Source organism: Eulemur rufifrons, chromosome 24 (assembly GCF_041146395.1).
Source record: "Eulemur rufifrons isolate Redbay chromosome 24, OSU_ERuf_1, whole genome shotgun sequence".
In the NCBI taxonomy this organism is placed as follows: domain Eukaryota; kingdom Metazoa; phylum Chordata; class Mammalia; order Primates; family Lemuridae; genus Eulemur; species Eulemur rufifrons.
This window is the reverse complement of record NC_091006.1, coordinates 3976865-3995808: the sequence shown is the minus strand read 5'-3', so window position 1 is coordinate 3995808 and position 18944 is coordinate 3976865. Positions and strand designations below refer to the sequence as shown.

General features: G+C 43.2%; 1 protein-coding gene across 1 annotated transcript in view; it reads right to left on the bottom strand.

Annotated features, from left to right (window-relative positions):
- Positions 1-18944, bottom strand: part of GARRE1 (granule associated Rac and RHOG effector 1) — a 64065-nt gene that overhangs the window by 9786 nt on the left and 35335 nt on the right. Inside the window, exons 6-12 of the mRNA XM_069457275.1 lie at positions 15952-16161; positions 11136-11276; positions 10827-10922; positions 10542-10703; positions 9137-9295; positions 6635-6732; positions 804-929 (exon numbers count right to left, since the gene is read on the bottom strand). Coding sequence (XP_069313376.1) covers positions 804-929; positions 6635-6732; positions 9137-9295; positions 10542-10703; positions 10827-10922; positions 11136-11276; positions 15952-16161 — 992 coding nt within the window. The remainder of the gene's footprint in view (positions 1-803; positions 930-6634; positions 6733-9136; positions 9296-10541; positions 10704-10826; positions 10923-11135; positions 11277-15951; positions 16162-18944) is intronic.

Genomic DNA, 18944 nt, shown 5'->3' with positions numbered 1-18944 from the left:
GACAATGGACAAGTCCACAAAGCAGAGGGAGGTGGCGGGACAGGACGTGGGGATATTGTGCACCACTGCTGTTGGAACAGACGGCTCCTACTTCCACAGTTTTCTGAGTACTTTTCTGCTACACTAACAGAGAGCCCTACAGATAGAAAGGGCATGGGGCAGAAGCTGAGGCAGATGATGGCTGTGTGACCCTGGAGAAGCTGCTTCACCGTTCTGGGCCTCTGGGTGCTCATGGGTTAAGAAAGGGAAAGGGGGCAAGGCTAGACGTGAGGCCTGCTGGAAAGTATCCAGCCATGTATCACGAGTCATTACACTAACAATGGCTGGATACTTTCTGAACAGCCTTCATATTTCAGGTCCCGACCAATTCTAAAGTTAACAATTCACAGAGAGAGAATCTTGCAACTACTTTCAGATGTATGAGAATTTCATGAAGGATATAAGTAAATTTTCTAAACATTTCTCTGCTCTGAGTTCTTAAGGAGAATATAAGCTGGGTTAAAAGTCCTTTTGATGGACTTCCTTTCAAATGACAAAATAAAGGCAAAAACGTTAACAAATTGGGGAATCTGGATAAAAGGTATACAGCAATTCTTTGTATTATATTCTTGCAACTTTTCTGCAGATTTGAAATTATTCTAAAATAAAAAGTTACTGAAAATTCTCTATATTGCCTTATTTACCCACATACTATCAGTGATGTGAGCATACATGAAATTGTGTGTGGTCACACTGTCCCCGGGTGTGGACCTCAGTGCAAACCACTCACACAGCCAATTCAAGGGACTGGTGCAGACACCAACCTCCCTGCTCTCCAGCGGTTTAGGTCCAGCACAGCAGTGTAGAGCACATCCACCAGACCCAGGGTCTTCTCAGGATCCAGGCTTCTCTGTAGTAGGGACATGGTAGCAGGATCTTCCTTCAGGCACCTAGGCACAAACCAAGCTGCATTTGTTTTGGCTGCACTTCTCTGCAAAGGTGTTTCACGCAGGCCTCATAGAGAAGGCTACAACTTTTCTGTACTTTTGGCACTCAGTAAAAATTCAATAATTAGAAGAACATCTAGAGAGTAACAGGGCTAACACTGGAACTCACTGTTCTGCAAAAGGAGGAGGAAGGGCCTTAGCGTCTTGTGACATAAGAAATATGTATTTGGTCTCTGTTTCCAATTACTGTCACAGAGCTCCTAAAACCTTTGGGATTTCCAGGGTGACAGGAGTGTTTTCTTCCCTAATGAGACGTCTTCTGATGGGCTCCTGGGTAGCTTCAGGATGGGGCCTGGTCACTAGAAACACCAGGCCAAGGTTAGAAGCTTGGGATTTCCAGCCTCAGCCTCCCCACCCTCCAGGGAAGGGAGAGGGTAGAGCCCTAGATTGAGTTAATCATCAATCATGCCTACATGATGAAGCCTCCATTAACAATCCTTAAACTACAGGGTCCTGAGAGTTTCTAGGCTGGTGAACCCATCAAGCTGCTGCGAGTGTGGCACACCTGGAGAGGGCATGGAGCTCTGCGCCCCTTCCACACACCCCGCCTTACGCACCTCTTCATCTGGCTGTTCATCTGCTGTAATGTCCTTCGTGTTACAATAAACCAGTAAATGTAAGTAAATGTTACCCTGAGTTCGGTGGGCCTTTACAGCAACTATCAAACCTGAGCAGGAGGTTACGGGAACCCTCTGATTTATAATGGGTTGGTCAGAAGTCAGGTGACAACCTGAGACTTGTTATTGGCATCTAAAGTGGGAAGCAGTCTTGTAAGACTGGCCATTAATCTGTGAGATCTGTACTAACTCTGGGTAGTATCAGAATTATATTGTAGGATAACTAGTGTCCACAGAAAACAGGATAACTGCTTGGTGTGGAAAACCCACGTTTGGTGTCAGAAGTATCGTGTGAGTATAGGAAAACAGTTTTGGTTTCCATCTGGAGTCCAGTAGGGAGAGAAGGACTCAGCGAAGAGGCTGCCTTCCAGGGGCCCTAATGCCCTCTCACTGTGCAACACCAGGTCTCTCTGCCCTGCTGCGATTCTGCGGTCTGGCACAGTATCTATCCTTTGCAAACTTTTTTCCATAAAGCTCCTGCCCCTCCTTTCCTCTACAGCACTTCGCACCTGCACCTAAGAAACTGGGAGTGAATAGAGGGGGGAAAAGCTCTCATGGTCTGCCATCTGGACTCACCGAAAATTTCAGGCAAGCAATGAACATGCCTTCCCATCAACTGATTTTTCTCCTTTCCAAGATGACTATTTCACCCCTCATCCTCTCTCCTCAAGGGTCTGATATCCCTGTCACATCTTCGATTCTTTCCTATCTCAACTCTCACTAAATTGAGAAAACACATGCAAGCAGATGACAGCTACTTCACCTCCCCTCACCGCAAATTCCACCAGTTCACCTGCATCTGTGTCTGCACATCCTGCTGCCCTCCTGTCCTAACGCCAGATGTGCCCCATTCTTGCCGCAGGCTGGCACCTGAGCACTGGGCGCTACATGCCCTCTTGCCTTCCCAAGCATCTGTAATCACCCATCTCTCCCGTTACTCCCTTTGGCAAACGAACCAGCCTGACAATCACCCTCTCTTAGCCCCACATCCCCCTCCAGACACTGCCCCACTTCCCCACTCCCCACTTTAGCCAGACACGCTGTCTTCTCCTCCTCACCCCACTCTGATCAGGCTTTCATCCCGTAACGTCACTAAAACAGCTTTTATCCAACTTAGATCTTACCAAAATCACAAGTCAGTTACCTTTGGCCACCTTACTCAATCTCTCAGCAACAGCCTGCAGTGTTTCTTTCTTCCTGGAAACACCGTCGTCTTTAGATTTGATGGGCCCACACCTACTCAATTTTCCCCCGACCTCCCTGGCAGCTCCTTTTTGGTCTCCTCTGCCAACGCCTCTTGCTCCTCTTCTCACCTACCACCTCTGTATGGTGGAGAGTACCCCAGGCCTCTGTTCTCTGTCCCCAGAGCACTGCCGCTCTACAGACCATCCCTGCACTGCTCGATTTCCTTTGCCAGCCGAGACCTTACCCTGAGCTCCACTCTCCATCACGAGGCCTTTTCTGAGAGGGAGAACTGTCTGGGCAGCACAGGCCCACCAGGAAGACACGTGCCAGTTCCTGGGCACTCTGGGCATTAAATGGTGAAATCAACACTTGTGAAGTCACCCTGAAGAGGCAGCAGTACTACCCAACATGACTTTGGCTTGAGAGGAAACACGTGTGAGGATGAGATGAGAGCTGGCCAGCCTCAGAAGCACAGGAAAAGGAGAGCAGCAAGACAGGCTCTGTCGGTGCCCAATCAGACCCTGGACACCTGGGACAGAATCTTGGCCACTGAGCCTGGCGCAGGTTCAGTGCTCACAATTCTCTCAGCCTAGAGTCCCTGATCATGGGACACAGTTGTTCCGTGCTCCCAAGCCGACCTCTGGTTGCAAGATGGCTTGTCACGTGTTTGCCCACTAGGCAAGCATTTGCTGGTTATGCAGAAAGGAGTAGTGTACTTTCTGGTGATAATTTCTCTTTCTGAAAAACCAATTTATTGGCTTTTTTATTTTGTTCGTCAGTCTAGAGAGCTGATCAATAAAATGTCCTTGAAGAGACTAGACCCATTCTGTTGACAAATCACCAAGACTTGCTTTAAACCCTCTACCTCTTCTTAGATAAAACCCCAATTCCCTCAAGGCCCCGCACATTTTGACTTCTCTGATTCCCCATGTTCTCATCACCTGCCACACCTCCATCCAGCCGGCCCACTCCCCAGGCCGGGCACTCGCTGTTCCTTCCGCCTGGAACGCTTTCCCCGCCTTCTCTCTGCACGGCCAGCTGCTCCCAGATCACAGAGCTCCTCCTGACTGACCTCCCCATCTCAACCCTAATTGTTCTCTGTCATACACTGTCACCCTGTTATTTCCTTCATACACTTGCCAGTGTTTGAAATCATCTCTAATGCTCATTAGCTGTCCCTTCCCCCGCATTATGAAGACAGCTCTACGAGGGGCAGGGACCTTGTCTGTCTTGCTCATGATTAACTTCCCAGAGCCCAGAACAGTGTCTGGCCCATAGCAGGTATTCAGCAAATATTTGTTGAAGGAAAGAATGGAGGAATAGCTTAAATACAAAAAATATGACAGTTTAAAAAAGTAAGTAAGGTATTACTGTTTGGGAAAAAACCGTATCTGGCAGCTGTACACTAAAAGCAAAGCACATAATAAATTCTTGACTTGCTTTGCTAACAATATCATTTTTCGGAAGGTGGAGTAAAGCAATCACTTCTGTTTGAGTTCTTCCCAACAAGCACATAAAGTATTCTGTAATTTTTTTTGTTTTGTTTTGTTTTTCTTTACTTGCTTGGCAGCATATCCCAAGTATTTTGTAATCTGAAAGAAACAAAAAACTAAACTTTTGCAGGCCAGTCACAGTGGCTCATGCCTGCAATCCTAGCACTTTGAGAGGCTGAGGCGAGAGGATCACTTTCAGGCAGGAGTTCAAGACTAGCCTGGGCAATAGAAGACCCTGTCCTTACAAAAAATAAAAAAAATTAGCTGGGCACAGTGGTATGTGCCTGTAGTCCCACCTTCTCAGGAGGCTGAGGCAGGAGGATCACTTGAGCCCAGGACTTTGAGGTTGTAGTGAGCTATGATCTCACCACTATACTCTAGCCCTGGTGACAGAGTGGGACCCTGTCTCACAAACACAAACACACACAAAAACAAAACAAAACAAAACAAAACACAACACAACACTAAAATTTTACATTGTTACCAAAAGCAGCCAGCAGAGGGAGCCTCTGCAAGGAATCACAGTCTACAAGGTCTTTTTCACAGAGGTGCAATGAATTACTGAGGAAATCACCACAGGGAGAGTTTTGGATGTAAACTGAAATGTTAACCATTTTAGTACTAGCTGTTTATATTTACTCAACTATCCAAAAGTTCAAACTGTTTGCTTCAAAATGAGAATCCTTAGTAAGTTTAATATTTTTCAATGAAAACTTTAACTGGAAAAACAATTTAACAATTTAGGAACACACAAATCTTACAGAAAAGTGAGCTTTTGTTTAACTGTTTGATAGAAATGAAGATAATATAGGACACAATATACCATCCCAACAATCAAATCAAAATCTTGGTTGGGGAGTACTTATAGAAGGAAGGCTTGGGGACATAAAAGTGAACTGCCACCCTTACTTAATACATCAACAGGGTCTAAACACCTTCGGCAGAATCCTATTCTCATGTTTAAAGAATAAGTGGTTTAAATACAGCCTGTTACTCAACCACAATTTTAGCCCACATAGGTACCAAGTGTCTCTCTTACCATCTCTACCTCTTCCTCATGATTTAAATATTTTCTCTATAATTATTCATCTAGATTACAATTTTAATGGCAAATGTCTTCCAATATATGTTTAATTTTTCCCATTTATTTTATTTTTTAGAGATAGGATTTCACTCTGTTGCCTGGGCTGGAGTGCAGTGACCCGATCACAGCTCAATGGCCTTGAACTCCTGGGCTCAAGTGATCCTCCTGCCTCAGCCTCCCGAATAGCTGGGACTACAGGTGTGTGCCACTACACCCCACTGACTTTTTGAATTTTTTGTAGAGACGGGGTCTCACTGTGTTGTCCAAGCTGGTTTCAAACTTCTGGTCTAAGGCGATACTCCTGTCTCAGCTTCCCAAAATGCTGGGATTACAGGCTTGAGCCACCATGCCCAGCCATTTACTGCTAAAGCTATGATGCTGATCCTTATAGCTGAATCTGTAAGCATATCACGAGGATATATCCTTAGAGGTGAAACTATGGAATTGCTGAGGTTATATCATCCCTTATTTTAGGCTTCTTATATAATAAACTGCCTGCCAGGAAGGCTGTATTTATTCTCTATTCAATAACCTATTTGCCTGTTTTTGCAGTCTGACCCAAACCAGTATTGTCACGATATTTAGCATTATTATTCTAAAACAACTTAATATTTTGGGCAAAATGGTACCATATAGTTTCTTTACTTTGCCTTTCTTTAATTATTAGGCCAAGTTCCACATTCTCTTCATCTATTTGTTGATTGTATGTCTTCTTTTCTGACTTACCTGTTCATGTCTCTTGACCATTTTCTTACTAATTTATAGGAGCTTTTTAAAAAATATAAAGGAAAAATAATCCTTTATCTGTAAGTGTTATAAATATAAATAAATAACTAAAAATGGCTCAGTTTGTCCCAGATTTGCAAAGACACTGGGTGCGTAATGACATGAGCTCAAGATCATCAAGGTTGTAGTTGGAACAAGGAGAAGGAATTCTATGTTCTCTACACACCTTTAAAGAAACACTGGGTGACTTAGAGAAATGATACACTATGTTTAAAAGCTGTAAACTTAGTAACAAAGATAATGCTGCTCATTATGATCCAAGAATATGTAACATTTTAGTTACATTATGGGCAAGAAGACTATTTTTCAGACATCTCAGCTTCTCACCGTGGACCAATAATCATGACACATGCCACTAACATGCACTGCTGCCTATAAAACTGCACGTGTAGCATGTGGTTTGTTTTCTCAAAAAGGAATCATTTCAAAGATGTGCAAACTTAACCAGAGCTTAGGCTTCTGTTAAAGTACGAGTCACGTTACCATGTGGATGGGACTTGAACCACGATTCTGGAGCCTTCTAAACTGATCTGGGGGGCGTAGGCTTCTTTATTTTCAATTTGTGCTGTGTCGACTACCACCTAACAGAAAAAACAACAACCAGGGTTCAGACAGGAAAATGGATCACAAACAAATCCAATACCTAAGCCTATTAATGCTGAGGACTTTGGCAAGAATTATTCCCCTGGCAGTGCAGTTATGCCAAGCAAGGCCAGTCAGGGGCCCCAAAAGACAACAGCAATTAATAAAGATGACCGAATACAATAATACTTCAGAGCTAGACCCCATCTTAAAAACAAAACAAACAAACAAAAAAAACAACACGTCAATCAAGAGAAACCAAACTCTAGGTGTGAGATTTACTGAACTTTGCAATCTAGCACTTTTCTAAAACTATAAATATGTTATTTAGGAATTACTTTGTTTCCTTTGTTTTAGTATTTTTTACTCTATGCACTTAAAAGAAGTAAAAATGTCATTAAAAGTCAAACCAATGCTTTAGAAAAACCTCTTGTAATGTATAAGCCAGTACTAGATGAAATTTTTTAAAGATTATTTTATCCTCAACCATCAATGAAAACTGAACTACTTCAAGGCAGAGGAAGAACCAACCCTTCTTTCAACAATTTCCTCTTATTTTGAGGAAAAGTCCTTAATACTACACAGATGGTATAGTATCTTAGGTAATCTAAAGAGTTTGACAAAGCGATAAATATATTTTCAAATAACTAAAAGAATTTTTAAAAAATCATAAAATACTTTACAACCAAATCTGTAACATTTCAGAAGGGGTAAAGCCATGCAGAGTTATTTATCATGATTCCAAATTCAGCCTCTGATGAAGCTGATTTTCACTGCTGTAAACAGAGTTCCCACAGCTGGTCTGCAACGACCTTCAGAAGAATCTTCCTGTCCAAGGAATAGCCATTGTTGGACCAGACAGGTGTTTCCTCTCTCCTCTTATCCCCAGAGCCATAACCTCTTAGGATCTTTGTCAGTCACACACAAAGGTGCCCTGCAATCAATGGGCAGGGACTAGGAAGAAGCTTCTGCTCTCTGAATACCATGGAACTTTTTTTAAACCTGCAATGTTTTCTCACAACAGCCTAGGTGTCCATTTGCCTTATTTTGCAAACTCCTTTCTGGAGAACTCATTGGCATGGTTCTTCTAGTTTCAGCTAAATGGTGTTAGGGAGTATGATCAATTTCCTAAAGGCAGTGGGCTTTTCATAGATTCCAAGGTTTAGGAAGGAAAAAAACAAAGGCAGTGGGCTCTTCCACATTTCAGCAGGGCACCTGTGGTTTACCATGTCTCTTGGGGTTCCCATACTGAGGAACAGATGCTAAAGGAAACGTAACGCAACACTGTGGACAGGCCTTGTCCAGCCCTCTATAAGGCAGCACCAGCCTGAGCTGGGCCACCTGACCCCTCACCTGCTTGAAACAGAAGGACAAATCCTCTCAATTGTTCTTTTCATGAATAAAGCAGGAATTGGACTAAAAAACATTTCTTTAATTTTCTTATTCTCTAATTAGCTTCCTCTAACCTCTGACTGAAATGCTGTATCTTTTCAAAAAGTAGTCTTTTACTAGAAAGTGAGATCAAGTACATAAGGTTCTACAGGTTAATGGTGCCAAACAAAAAGCTAAATGGTGATTTCAGATGTTGATCTGACCCTCCCCAAATCCAGCAAAAGTTTTTGTTTTTTTTTCTCTGAAAGGTAAAAAAACCAAACCATTATTTATTTTATTTATTTATTTATTTTTGAGACAGGGTCACAGGGTCTCGTCCTGTTGGCCAGTTCGAGTGCAGTGGTGCCATCATAGCTCACTGCAAGCTCAAACTCCTGAGCTCATGCAGTCCTCCTGCCTAGGCCTCCCAAAGTGCTAGGATTACAGGTGTGATCCACTATGTCTGGCCCCAAACCATTATTTTTTACTTGATATTGTTATTTTACTGCTAAGAAGGAGATAAACAGAAAGCTGAGATACAAAATGACCGGATGGAGTCACTACTTATCCCAGGCATGGTCAAGGGAACTGACACCAGGAAGATAAGAGTGAGCCACATGAAGATCAGATAAAAGAGTATTTTCAGGTAAAAGGGACATCAAGTGCAAAGGCCTGAGACAGAAAGAAGCATCGCATGTTTGAGCAACAACATCCCGTGTAGCTCCTGAGCAGTGGGCCAGGTCAAGGGGCCCTGTCACAACATTACTAACGTAAATGTTTCCTTAAAATGAAAACTGCCTACAATATCACTTTGCAACTAAGTTCCCTACAAATACGTATCATCAACCTGTAAAAGAAAAAAAAACATTTTTTAAATGCTGCTCTTCTTTCACTTTTCCTACCTAGTCTAAATTCTGTAGCACTGAAGATCTTTTTAAATTATTCAGAATTTTCACACCTGTGCCTGCACCACATCCTCACCTGCTTGAAACGTACCTATTCCCCTATCGTGCATCACACACGTTCACTCACCAGTCCGGCCTGGCCAAACAGCAGCTGCACAGCGGTCTTGCAGGCACCCCGCCATGTGGACGGGCACACCTGGTTCAATACTTCAGTCACAGGAAAATCGTCCCTGGATGTGATTCCATTGCAGCAGCCGGCTTCCTTCATCAGCTGTAACATCGTATGCTACAGATTGACAAGAAGAGAGCTCACACCTCAAGACAAAGCCACGCAAGGTTCTAAAATTTGTAGAAATGCGTTGACACAATCATCCCTAAGAGAAAAGTTTTTGACACCCTAATCATGTCCTTTTTTTGTTTTTTTTTTTTTTTGAGACAGAGTCTCACTCTGTCACCTAGGCTGGAGTGCAGTGGCAAGATCACAGAGCAACGCAACCTCGAACTTCTGGGTTCCAATGATGCTCCCACTTCAGACTCTAGAGTAGCCGAGACTATAGGCATGTGCTGCAAGGCCCGGCTAATTTTTTATTTGTTATTTTATTTTTCATAGAGACAGAGTCTTGCTATGTTGCCCAGGCTGGTCTTGAACTCCTGGCTTCAAAGAGTCCTCTTGCCTTAGCCCCCCAAAGCGCTGGACTACAGGCGCTCACAGCCACTGTGACAGGCCTGAATTCATTTAGTAATTATCATGAGTCACCCTCAGATGACTCAACCCAGTGGAGTAAATGGCCAGATGTGGACACACATGCACAACAATATGCACATGTGATTTCTTTACCAGCACAAAATACAGAATTAGTTAGCAATCTACTGGTGCCAATTAGTTGAGGAATTTCGAAATTCCAAATCACTCCAAATAAGGAAACAAAATCATCTGGCAAAAGTAAATACCAATCAAAACCTCAACTTTATTCTGGATGACCAAGTGGTCAGGTACACAGGCTCTAGAAACAGACTACAAAATCTCAAATTTCAGCTTTACTAGTTTCTAGTTATGTGACCTTAGGCCTCACTTCCCTTATTTGTCAAATGCCAAAAGGGGGCCATAGTTACATACCCCTGTGCCCAGCTTCTGTTTTTTGGGTTTTTTTTGAGACAGGGTCTCACTCTGCTACCCAGACAAGAATGCAATGCCATCACCACAGCTCACTGCAACCTCAAACTCTCGGACTCAAGCAATTCTCCTGCCTCAGCCTCCTGAGTAGCTGAGTACAGACATGTGCCATCACACTCAGCTAATTTTCTACTTTTTGTAGAGACGGGGTCTCAATCCTGCTCAGGCTGGTCTTGAACTCCTGGCCTCAAGCAATCCTCCCGCCGTGGCCTCCCAAAGTGCTAGGATTATAGGCATAAGCCACCGTGCCTGGCCCTGTTTTGTTTTTTAATCAACATTCTTTATAAGCCCTTAAGTTTCCCTTAACAACTTTATTTTCAAGTTCATGCTTGGTTGCTGGAACCCCATGGAAAGCTACCGTCTTTAGTTTCAGATTGTCGGCGGCCGACTCATTAAAGGAGACACCCTTCAGGAAGTGCGATCCTATCTGCACGGGGACGGTGGGAAGCTCACACTGCATGGGCTGCGGGGGTGTCTGCCTTCGCCCCGTCTGCTGGGCTTCCGCCTCGCTGCAGCAGCCCTGGAAAAGGTTCGGATGGGAGAGGAGAGGTGACCCGTGGCTCATCTGTCAAAACACTTCATTAATGCTGACTGTGTGAAGGGCTCCCACAGGTCCCAAGAGCTACCAGAAAGAAAAGTGTACCTGCAAACTTGCTTCAATTGCCTTTGGATTCAGGTGGAAGCCAGCTTTCATTGCATATTCACAGTGGCCTAAGCTTTCTAGAGCTATTTTATATGCCTGCAAATAAATTATTTCCAAGAATCAAGGTTATGTAGCAGATTATAACATGATAAAGTCCAATGGAAACAGAAATTTAAAATTTCTATAGTTATTAAAAGATTTGAGACCAATTATTATTTTATTATCTTTTCTAATTGGTTCAACATCACAATTTTAACTCCTCTCATTTCTATCCCTTGGATATCAGTACATCAGTTCCGAAAAACTTACCTGCAAAGCACTATCAATTTTTATGTTCAGTTCTTTTAGCTGGTGCTCAGGAATTGCTGCACTTTGAGAACAAAAGAGCTGTTGAACTTCAATTCCTGCCAGGCGACCATCGCAGCCTCTTTCTCTTAGTCTAGATGTTGCCTACAACAAAAATAGTGACTGGTAAGTAAAAGGATGCTAGAGTTTACTAGCAAAATTTAAACAACAACAACAAAAAACTCCACACCTAGAGGAGCCCCGTATGGGGAAAAAAAAAACCCACACCTAAAATATAGCAAGAAACCATTTAAGCATTAGATATAAACCACAGGTCCTGGACTGTTTGTATTACAAAGTGAGCAGCCCGAAATTTTGAAAGCCTAAATTAACTGTCTTGAAGAGAACGTACAACCTGACATAGAACTACCTTATTTTAGGAACCCTGGAAAAAAGACTTATCTGCTTGTTACTTGTTTTTTATATATATAAAACATTTACACATTTTTAATTTCTCTGCTTTACAAAGACAGATAACCTAGCATATTGGCACTTAGAGTCTCCAGAATAAAAAGGAAGAACCACACATGGCTGAGTGTTCCTCCATACCGAAGTAAAGAGCCACACTAACATAGAACAGGAAAAACATACATGGGAACACTAAGAAAAAACAGAGTTTTTGAAATCTGCACAGAAAAATTAAATCTTTATTGTTCAGTCATTAAATAATGTTTATGTAGAGTATATGAGCAAGATGGAAAAACAAGGCCAAACTAATGGGGATCATGTTATAACAAAATGCATGGGTCAGGACTAGAAAAGAATACAGAAAAATATATATTTCATTTATTAGATGGGTGGAGGAATTCAGGATGAACTGTCTTTCAATTTCTATTTTTGTTGCAATAATGCTTATGAAACTAATATTTTTTAACAATTAATTGTTTCCTTCTAGATCAGTATAAGAGCTGTAATATTTATAAAATTTACAGACTACCAGAAAATAACTTGCAGCTATAATACTATAAATTTCCAAAGCTTTGATTTCACAGATTACATATAAATGCCATTCCAACCATTCCCTGAACCCTAACAGTCTCACAATTTACAACAGTTCCATTCTTTCTAAGAATTTTTCAGTCAAATATTTAGTCCACAGGTGCTGTTAGGTATTGCTAGACACCTATTAGAGCACAAAACCTGGTCCTTGCCCTCCTGGATCTGGCAGCTTCATGGAGGAAAAGGTAGACAAATAAGCTGAATTAAAAACAGAGAAAAACACAGAGGTAAACGAGCAGAGGACTCCAGCAGGGAGTGCCCTGGACGCTGAGAAAGCCGCGTTCAGGCTGAGAGTTAAAGGAGGAGAAGATAGGGGACGGAACTGCATGTGTGTGGGGGGGCGGGTGGGGGTGGGAAGTGTCTGGACGGGCAGATGGGTCCTCGATACAGGCTGAGGATCCAAGGCAGCGAAGAATGAGACACGTCCCAGGCAGTGAGGAGCAAGTAGCCACAGACAAGGCTAGTGAGCAAGGCAGAAGCCAGACTAGGCAGGTCATGTGAGGGGTCCACACATCACCCTAAAGAAATGAGAAGCGACATCATCCAATCTTAAAATGAAGGACAGCAGGACAGGGAGGGGAGAACAGAGTCTAGGCGAGAAGTAAGGATCCTCTGAACTGGGGTAGTGACAAAGGACATGGAAAGACGTGGACAGATCTGGGATAATATCTTGGAGGTAGGACCTGCAGGGTTTTCTGAAGGATTGGAACAGATGTAGACATGATGGAAATACTGAAGGATAAATCTCAGGTTTCTCAAATGAACAACCCAGTGGTGTAAGATGGCACCACTTACAAGCAAGGGGAAAATGTGGAGAGGAACAGGTGAGTGGAGAGAAGCTAAGCCTGAAGCTACCTGGGAGGCCTAAGGTAGGCAGCAGCAGAATTCAGGGGCCTGGAGCTCACAGGAAGTGGGCTGGCACCCGTATCTGAGGACCCCACCCCCAGGACACAGGTGTTTTTTTAACTCCCAAGACTGGATGGAGACTCCCTAGAGAGAAGGGCACTTACAACTGAGCCTGGAGAAACTCACATTCAGAAGTTGTGTTGAGGAAGAGAAGCTAGTAGAGGAAGCAAGCATGGCCCAAGAGGAAAGCAAGCCTGGTTCTTGGAGGCCACAAGAAGAGAGTATTTCCAAGGGGGAAACTACCCTCCCTGTTGCTCTGAGCTGATGAATGGAGTCAAAAGGGTTCCCTGGATTTGAAGACGCAGAAGGAAGGTGTCAATGACCTTGACAAGAGAAGGCACGTTCTTGTGTAGCAGTGGAAGCCAGATTTCAGTGAGTGAATGATGCCATTTATATAAAGTTTCAAACTGTGCAAAATAATACTTTATATTACATATGGATACATACATATATAGTAAAAATATTAAAATATGCACAGGAGTCACAGACTCCAAATTTGAAAGAGGTTATCTCTAGAGAGGAAGGGATGTGACTAAGACAGTAGAAAGGTATAAAGGGGATTCAACTGCATTTGTAATATTTTCATGTTAAAAATATATAAAAAGCATGAAGCAAATGTGGCAAAAAGTTAAGATTTGACAAAGCTAAAAGGAACATACACAGATGTGTGATATTTTCTATATGCTTGAAATGCTTCATAATAATTATTGTCTAGAATGAATGAAAGCTGAGAAAAAGGTAGACACTACTCCAAGAAGCTGGCTCTGAAGAGCAGAGAAACAGGGCAGGGCAGAGTGGGTTTTTCTGTTGGCAGCATCTTTGTGTACTGCTGGGAACAGGCTGAGGATGAGGGAAAGACAACACAGGGAGGGTGCCACCGCAGAAGCTGGGCCCTTGAGGATGGGGGCGAGGTGGGGACAGGGCAATACTGGACAGGAGGAGAGGGCACCTCTGCTGTCAAGAGCAGAAGGAAGAAAAGATGGGTGTGAAGCGGGGCATGGGGTGGGCAGTGGTGTTTCGGTGATGCGAGGAAGAAAGGCTGATGCCAGGGGGTGCTATTTTCTCAGTGCAGTGTGGGGTGGGGTCACTGGCCGGAAGCGAAGGGAGTGTAAGGAGGGCAGAAAGGCCTGGACAGACTGAAGTGGGCAGAGGAAAAGGTGAAGGTGAGGAGGTCAAGGGGGCACCAGGAGGCCTGTTGCTGGGGGGTTCTCAGCATGAGCGACGCCAACTGGCCAAGTGGAGAAGACTGAGCCAGGCGTCAGAGTTTGTGAGCGTGAGCTGAACGGTCGGGAGGCTGGAGCCCAGCAGCCAGAGGGCTGCAAAGCCAGATGACCAGACACAGGTCTGGGGCCCACGGCCCAGCCATCTACAATGAAGCAAACAGGTCCAATCCTGATACGCAACTTCCAATTAGCATTTCAGGGGCCTTAACATGAAAGAGAAACCAAAACAAATAAGCAAGCAGGACAAAGAAACTGAACAGAAATTCAAAAGAAATGACAACGCAGCAGAACGGCATAAAATTGAAATAACAAGAAAATTAGAGACACAATATTAAAACGTGATTAAAGGAGATTACTAAAACACAAAATGAAATACTTCGCCAAATTAATTATGGAATGATTCAAACTAGACACTATATAATGAATCAATATACTATTCATAAACTATAAACAATCTTTATTCTGTAAAATGGAGCAGCAAGTCCTAGCTGAAGTCTCAACTTTGAAGGTTTATTTTTTTCTTCTTACTGGAAACAAAGGAGTATTAAAATGGCTACGATAAATGTGTTGTCATTGATTATAGGCGAAGTCTCCTTAAGAGGGGCTTTTTTTAGAGCTGTTCTTGACTGGCTTATATTTAAGTTTAAATTCTTCCAGTTGTGGCAAAGGAATAGCGAGTGCCACACCAGTGACTGGAAAAGGAGTCCCATGCTCAGCTGGAATCTCCCAACGCAGAGGCTCAGGGAGTGCCTTCGGCTCACCACTGTGGCAGGTCCCCTCAGTCACAGGGTGGTCACCACGAGGAGAATCTTCACGTGATTCTCCCCCATTCCTGATCATGATGCCACACCGGCCACATCAGTGACATCTTTACCCACCAGGAGCCAACCTCTTGGTCCGCCTCTTGCTGATGATGGCTGGATTTTATAAACATACCTGCTATGCTGGGAAATAGCCAATCTTCCAAAATATGACAGACTTCGTGAAGTCAAATAAAGTAATACTGGAGAACTGCTCAAATCACATGCAGAGCAACTGAAAAATGAGGATCCAGGCAGAGTCTGACCAGTTAAGAATTGTAAAGAATTTAAAAAGCTACAAAGACGGCAAACACTTCTAAAGAGAATGATTTGGCTATCAAAAAACAGATAAAATTCCCTGTGTTCACTGAGCTTTCACTCTGGTGTGGTTGTGGCTTTGAAGCTGGCCGTTCCTTCTGTCTGCCAAGCACTGCTGCTTGCCTACTAGCGGTCTGGCTGACCACCTACCCTCCCCAGACAGCTCCACCCTGTCCTTCCTGACTTCGGCGCCAGCCTTTTCTCCCTGGTCCTTCTTCCCAGCTTTCCTGCATTCAGAGACAGGCCCTTCCTCTGGCTCCTGCGTGTCTCTATCACAGCCCCTGCACCCCTGTTTTTGTAAGCCCACTCGTCCAGTAGGCTCTGAGTAGAGGTTGTCATCCTAATGCCTGGCACATGCCTGGAACAAAGTAGACATTCACAAAGATACTCACTGTTGAATGAACAAACTAATGGTAACAGTTTAAAACTCAAATTCCTAAATGAAATGGCTCTTTTGAGAACCAACAGGCAAAGGCTCTCGGGAGCCTCTTCTATTTGAATACAAGGCACTAATTTCCCCAAAGCCAGGGTTACCTCAGCAGCCCCCCGCCAGGATCGCACAGCTTCCTCCAGTTCAGGTGTGTGTCCCGTGCCGGATAAGCCGCCACCACTGCTGGTATTCTTTTTTTCTGGCACAAGCACTTCAGCAAAGCAAGAGTGAGCCACCGGCTGGACCTTCTGTAATGCATGAGTCAAGAACTGGAAATGGACTTGCACCACCGTCAAGAAACATCGCCCCAATACCTGTGAAAATAAGAGAGCTAGGGATTTTTAGGTTGTATGTTGCTGTGGGATTAACACAATAAATTTTTACCTATCAACATGAATAGAAGGCAACAATTGGCCAGGTGCAGTGGCTCACACCTGTAATCATAACACCTGGGAGGCCAAGGCGGAAGGATCACTTGTGGTCAGGAGTTCGAGACCAGCCTCAGCAAGAGCAAGACCCTATCTCTACTAAAAATAAAAAAAATTAGCTGGGCAACTAAAAAATAGAAAAAATTAGCCAGGCGTGGTGGCGCATGCATGTAATCCCAGCTACTCAGGAGGCCTAGGCAGGAGGCCCACTAGAGCCCAGGAGTTTGAGGTTGCTGTGAGCTAGGCTGACGACATGGCATTCTAGTCCAGGTGACAGAGTGAGACTCTGTCAAAAAAAAAAAAATAAAAATAAAAAAACCCACAACGGCAATGATTCACTAGAAATCTGAAATCATACCAAGTTAAAAGGTCACCATGCTTTAGAAGGATCCACCTTTGTTTTCATGTTTGGACCTCATGTAATGTCTAGAAGTCAAAACATTTCCATCAAATAGCGAGACCCAAGGTCTTCCAACTTCCCATCAACTCTCCCCCAATCCTGTTCTCCAACTCCCTCATCTGGACTCTAGGTCATACCAAGTCTTGTCTTTGAGCTCCCACTGAACCAGAGCAATCCACAAGTCCAATTATGTCCACAGAGTACTCAGAAGGCAAAGTAAAATCACGTGATTAAAAATCTGAAAGGTCAGTTTTACTGTAAGAAGACATTCCATTGAAAATAGAATCTGAAGATACTGGTTATTTCAGTAAGTGTTAACATAGTTATTAACATAGTTGTATGTTATATTTCCAATCTTACAAAACAAAGCTGACAGACCAGTCTTCCAGGAGTCAACAAAACATAATGAACAACTTCATTCACTGGTACAGTATAAACCCACTAACATGACACATATTAATAGCTGGTTGGTTAATAGTTCAAGCTGGAAATTCATCTTAAAAAATATTATATACGTAATACTATATTATCATGTAGTATTGACATGTAATTATAATAATATGTATACTAAAAACACTATGTACCACAGACCTTTTAAGATACAAATGTGCATTTATCTGGCAACCTTGTGGCACCAGCTAAAGCTGTTCTGACAGCTTGTTTGCTGCTCCCTCTTTCATTTCTTGCATAAACCACAGCTACAATGTGTTCTCTATGATTTCCTATTTCTTGTAAAGAACTTGTCACTTACAAAGTAACTTGATCACAAACCTTCTAGATTATTGACATTTTTTCCAAATCTCTTAGAGTTGTTTTACCCACATCATATTTGGCAACAATACCAACAAAAAACTTTTACAATTCTTTTATTACGTTCCATAATGTTCAAATCTTTTGGGGGAAGGCATTTTATATTTCATTGGCTTGCACAGTAGATTACTTACAAAAGAATTATTCTGAGTTTGCAATTTATCCAACTGAGTAGGAGCAGACCTGAGAGGGCCCACTTGTTGCCGGCCCTCAGTGCCCCTGTCTTTGGGAAGTGGTGAAGGCTGGGGAACTGTTTTTGTTGCCTATCATAAGAAATCAAAATCCAACACAGTGCCCATGTTCCAGCCCAGTCCTGTCCCTTGGAGCAGCACAAAATAAGACTCAACCTCGGACCCCTCTCCTCCCAGCACACATGTCAGAGTTTGTCCTTTACCACACACTCTCTAAATCCCCCCTGGTCAGAGCTGTTTCCTGGAGAAACAGGGACAGGCCAGATCCCAGCATGACACTAATTCCCTCTGAATATTTTTCTCCAGTGGAAATCACCAGGACCAAACTAAAGCAAACAAGTAAACCAACAAACAAGAAAAACCTCACATCCAAGCATCCTCCCTCTGTAGTGAACAATCAAAATTACAGGCTGAAGCCCCAACCCAAACCTCTTGGGTTTCCACTCACACCTCGTTCAGAGTTCCTGTGTCAAGGATCTGTGCTAGATCAGGCAGGGGAAGGGACAAAGAGGTAGCAGGACTACGAACCCAGTAAGACATATGTGACATGAACAGACAGCACTTATTTAGTACTGTATACAGTAACAGCCAGTTTTAATCAGGCATGTATTTGATCTAATTTTCTCATTTCCATGGAGAAAGTTTCCTGGACTATGGGATTCACGAAGGTTGCAGAACAGATGTGGTAGGCTGGAGGACTGATGAGTGGTCAAAGACCGACATTTAAATTTAAAATGTCAGTGAGGCTCTATCAATAGCTACCATCTATTGAGTGTTTAACCCATACCAAGTACTTTACATGCAGTGAACGAGATCCTGTGGAGTGTGAGCAATTCATCCACTTTACAGATGACAACACTGAGGCTTAGAGAGGTAAAGAAACTTGCTCAATGTCCAGCAGGTAGTAAGTGGAGATCTGATACCAGGTGTGTTGGACTCTAAGAGCTGTGTTCCCAACTATTAATACCAGGCTACTGTGTCAGCCTGTGACAAGATCCAGGATGCAGCCTCAGTAGTGGATGGCTACCAAGAACAGAAGGAATTGTGGGTTACAAACCACCACCAAGGATCTGCTGAAATAGAAGCCTGTGTTCTGGGAATCCCTGATGGTATGGGAGAAGGGTACATCTTCCCCTTCACATTCCCTTCTGTATGTACCACATCTGCTGCTAAGATGTTGTGTTCATGGATATAACTGGATTATCTTTTCTTTTTGGTGCTTTTTATATTTTATTCTGATTATAAAACAGATTTTAATTTAAGGTCAT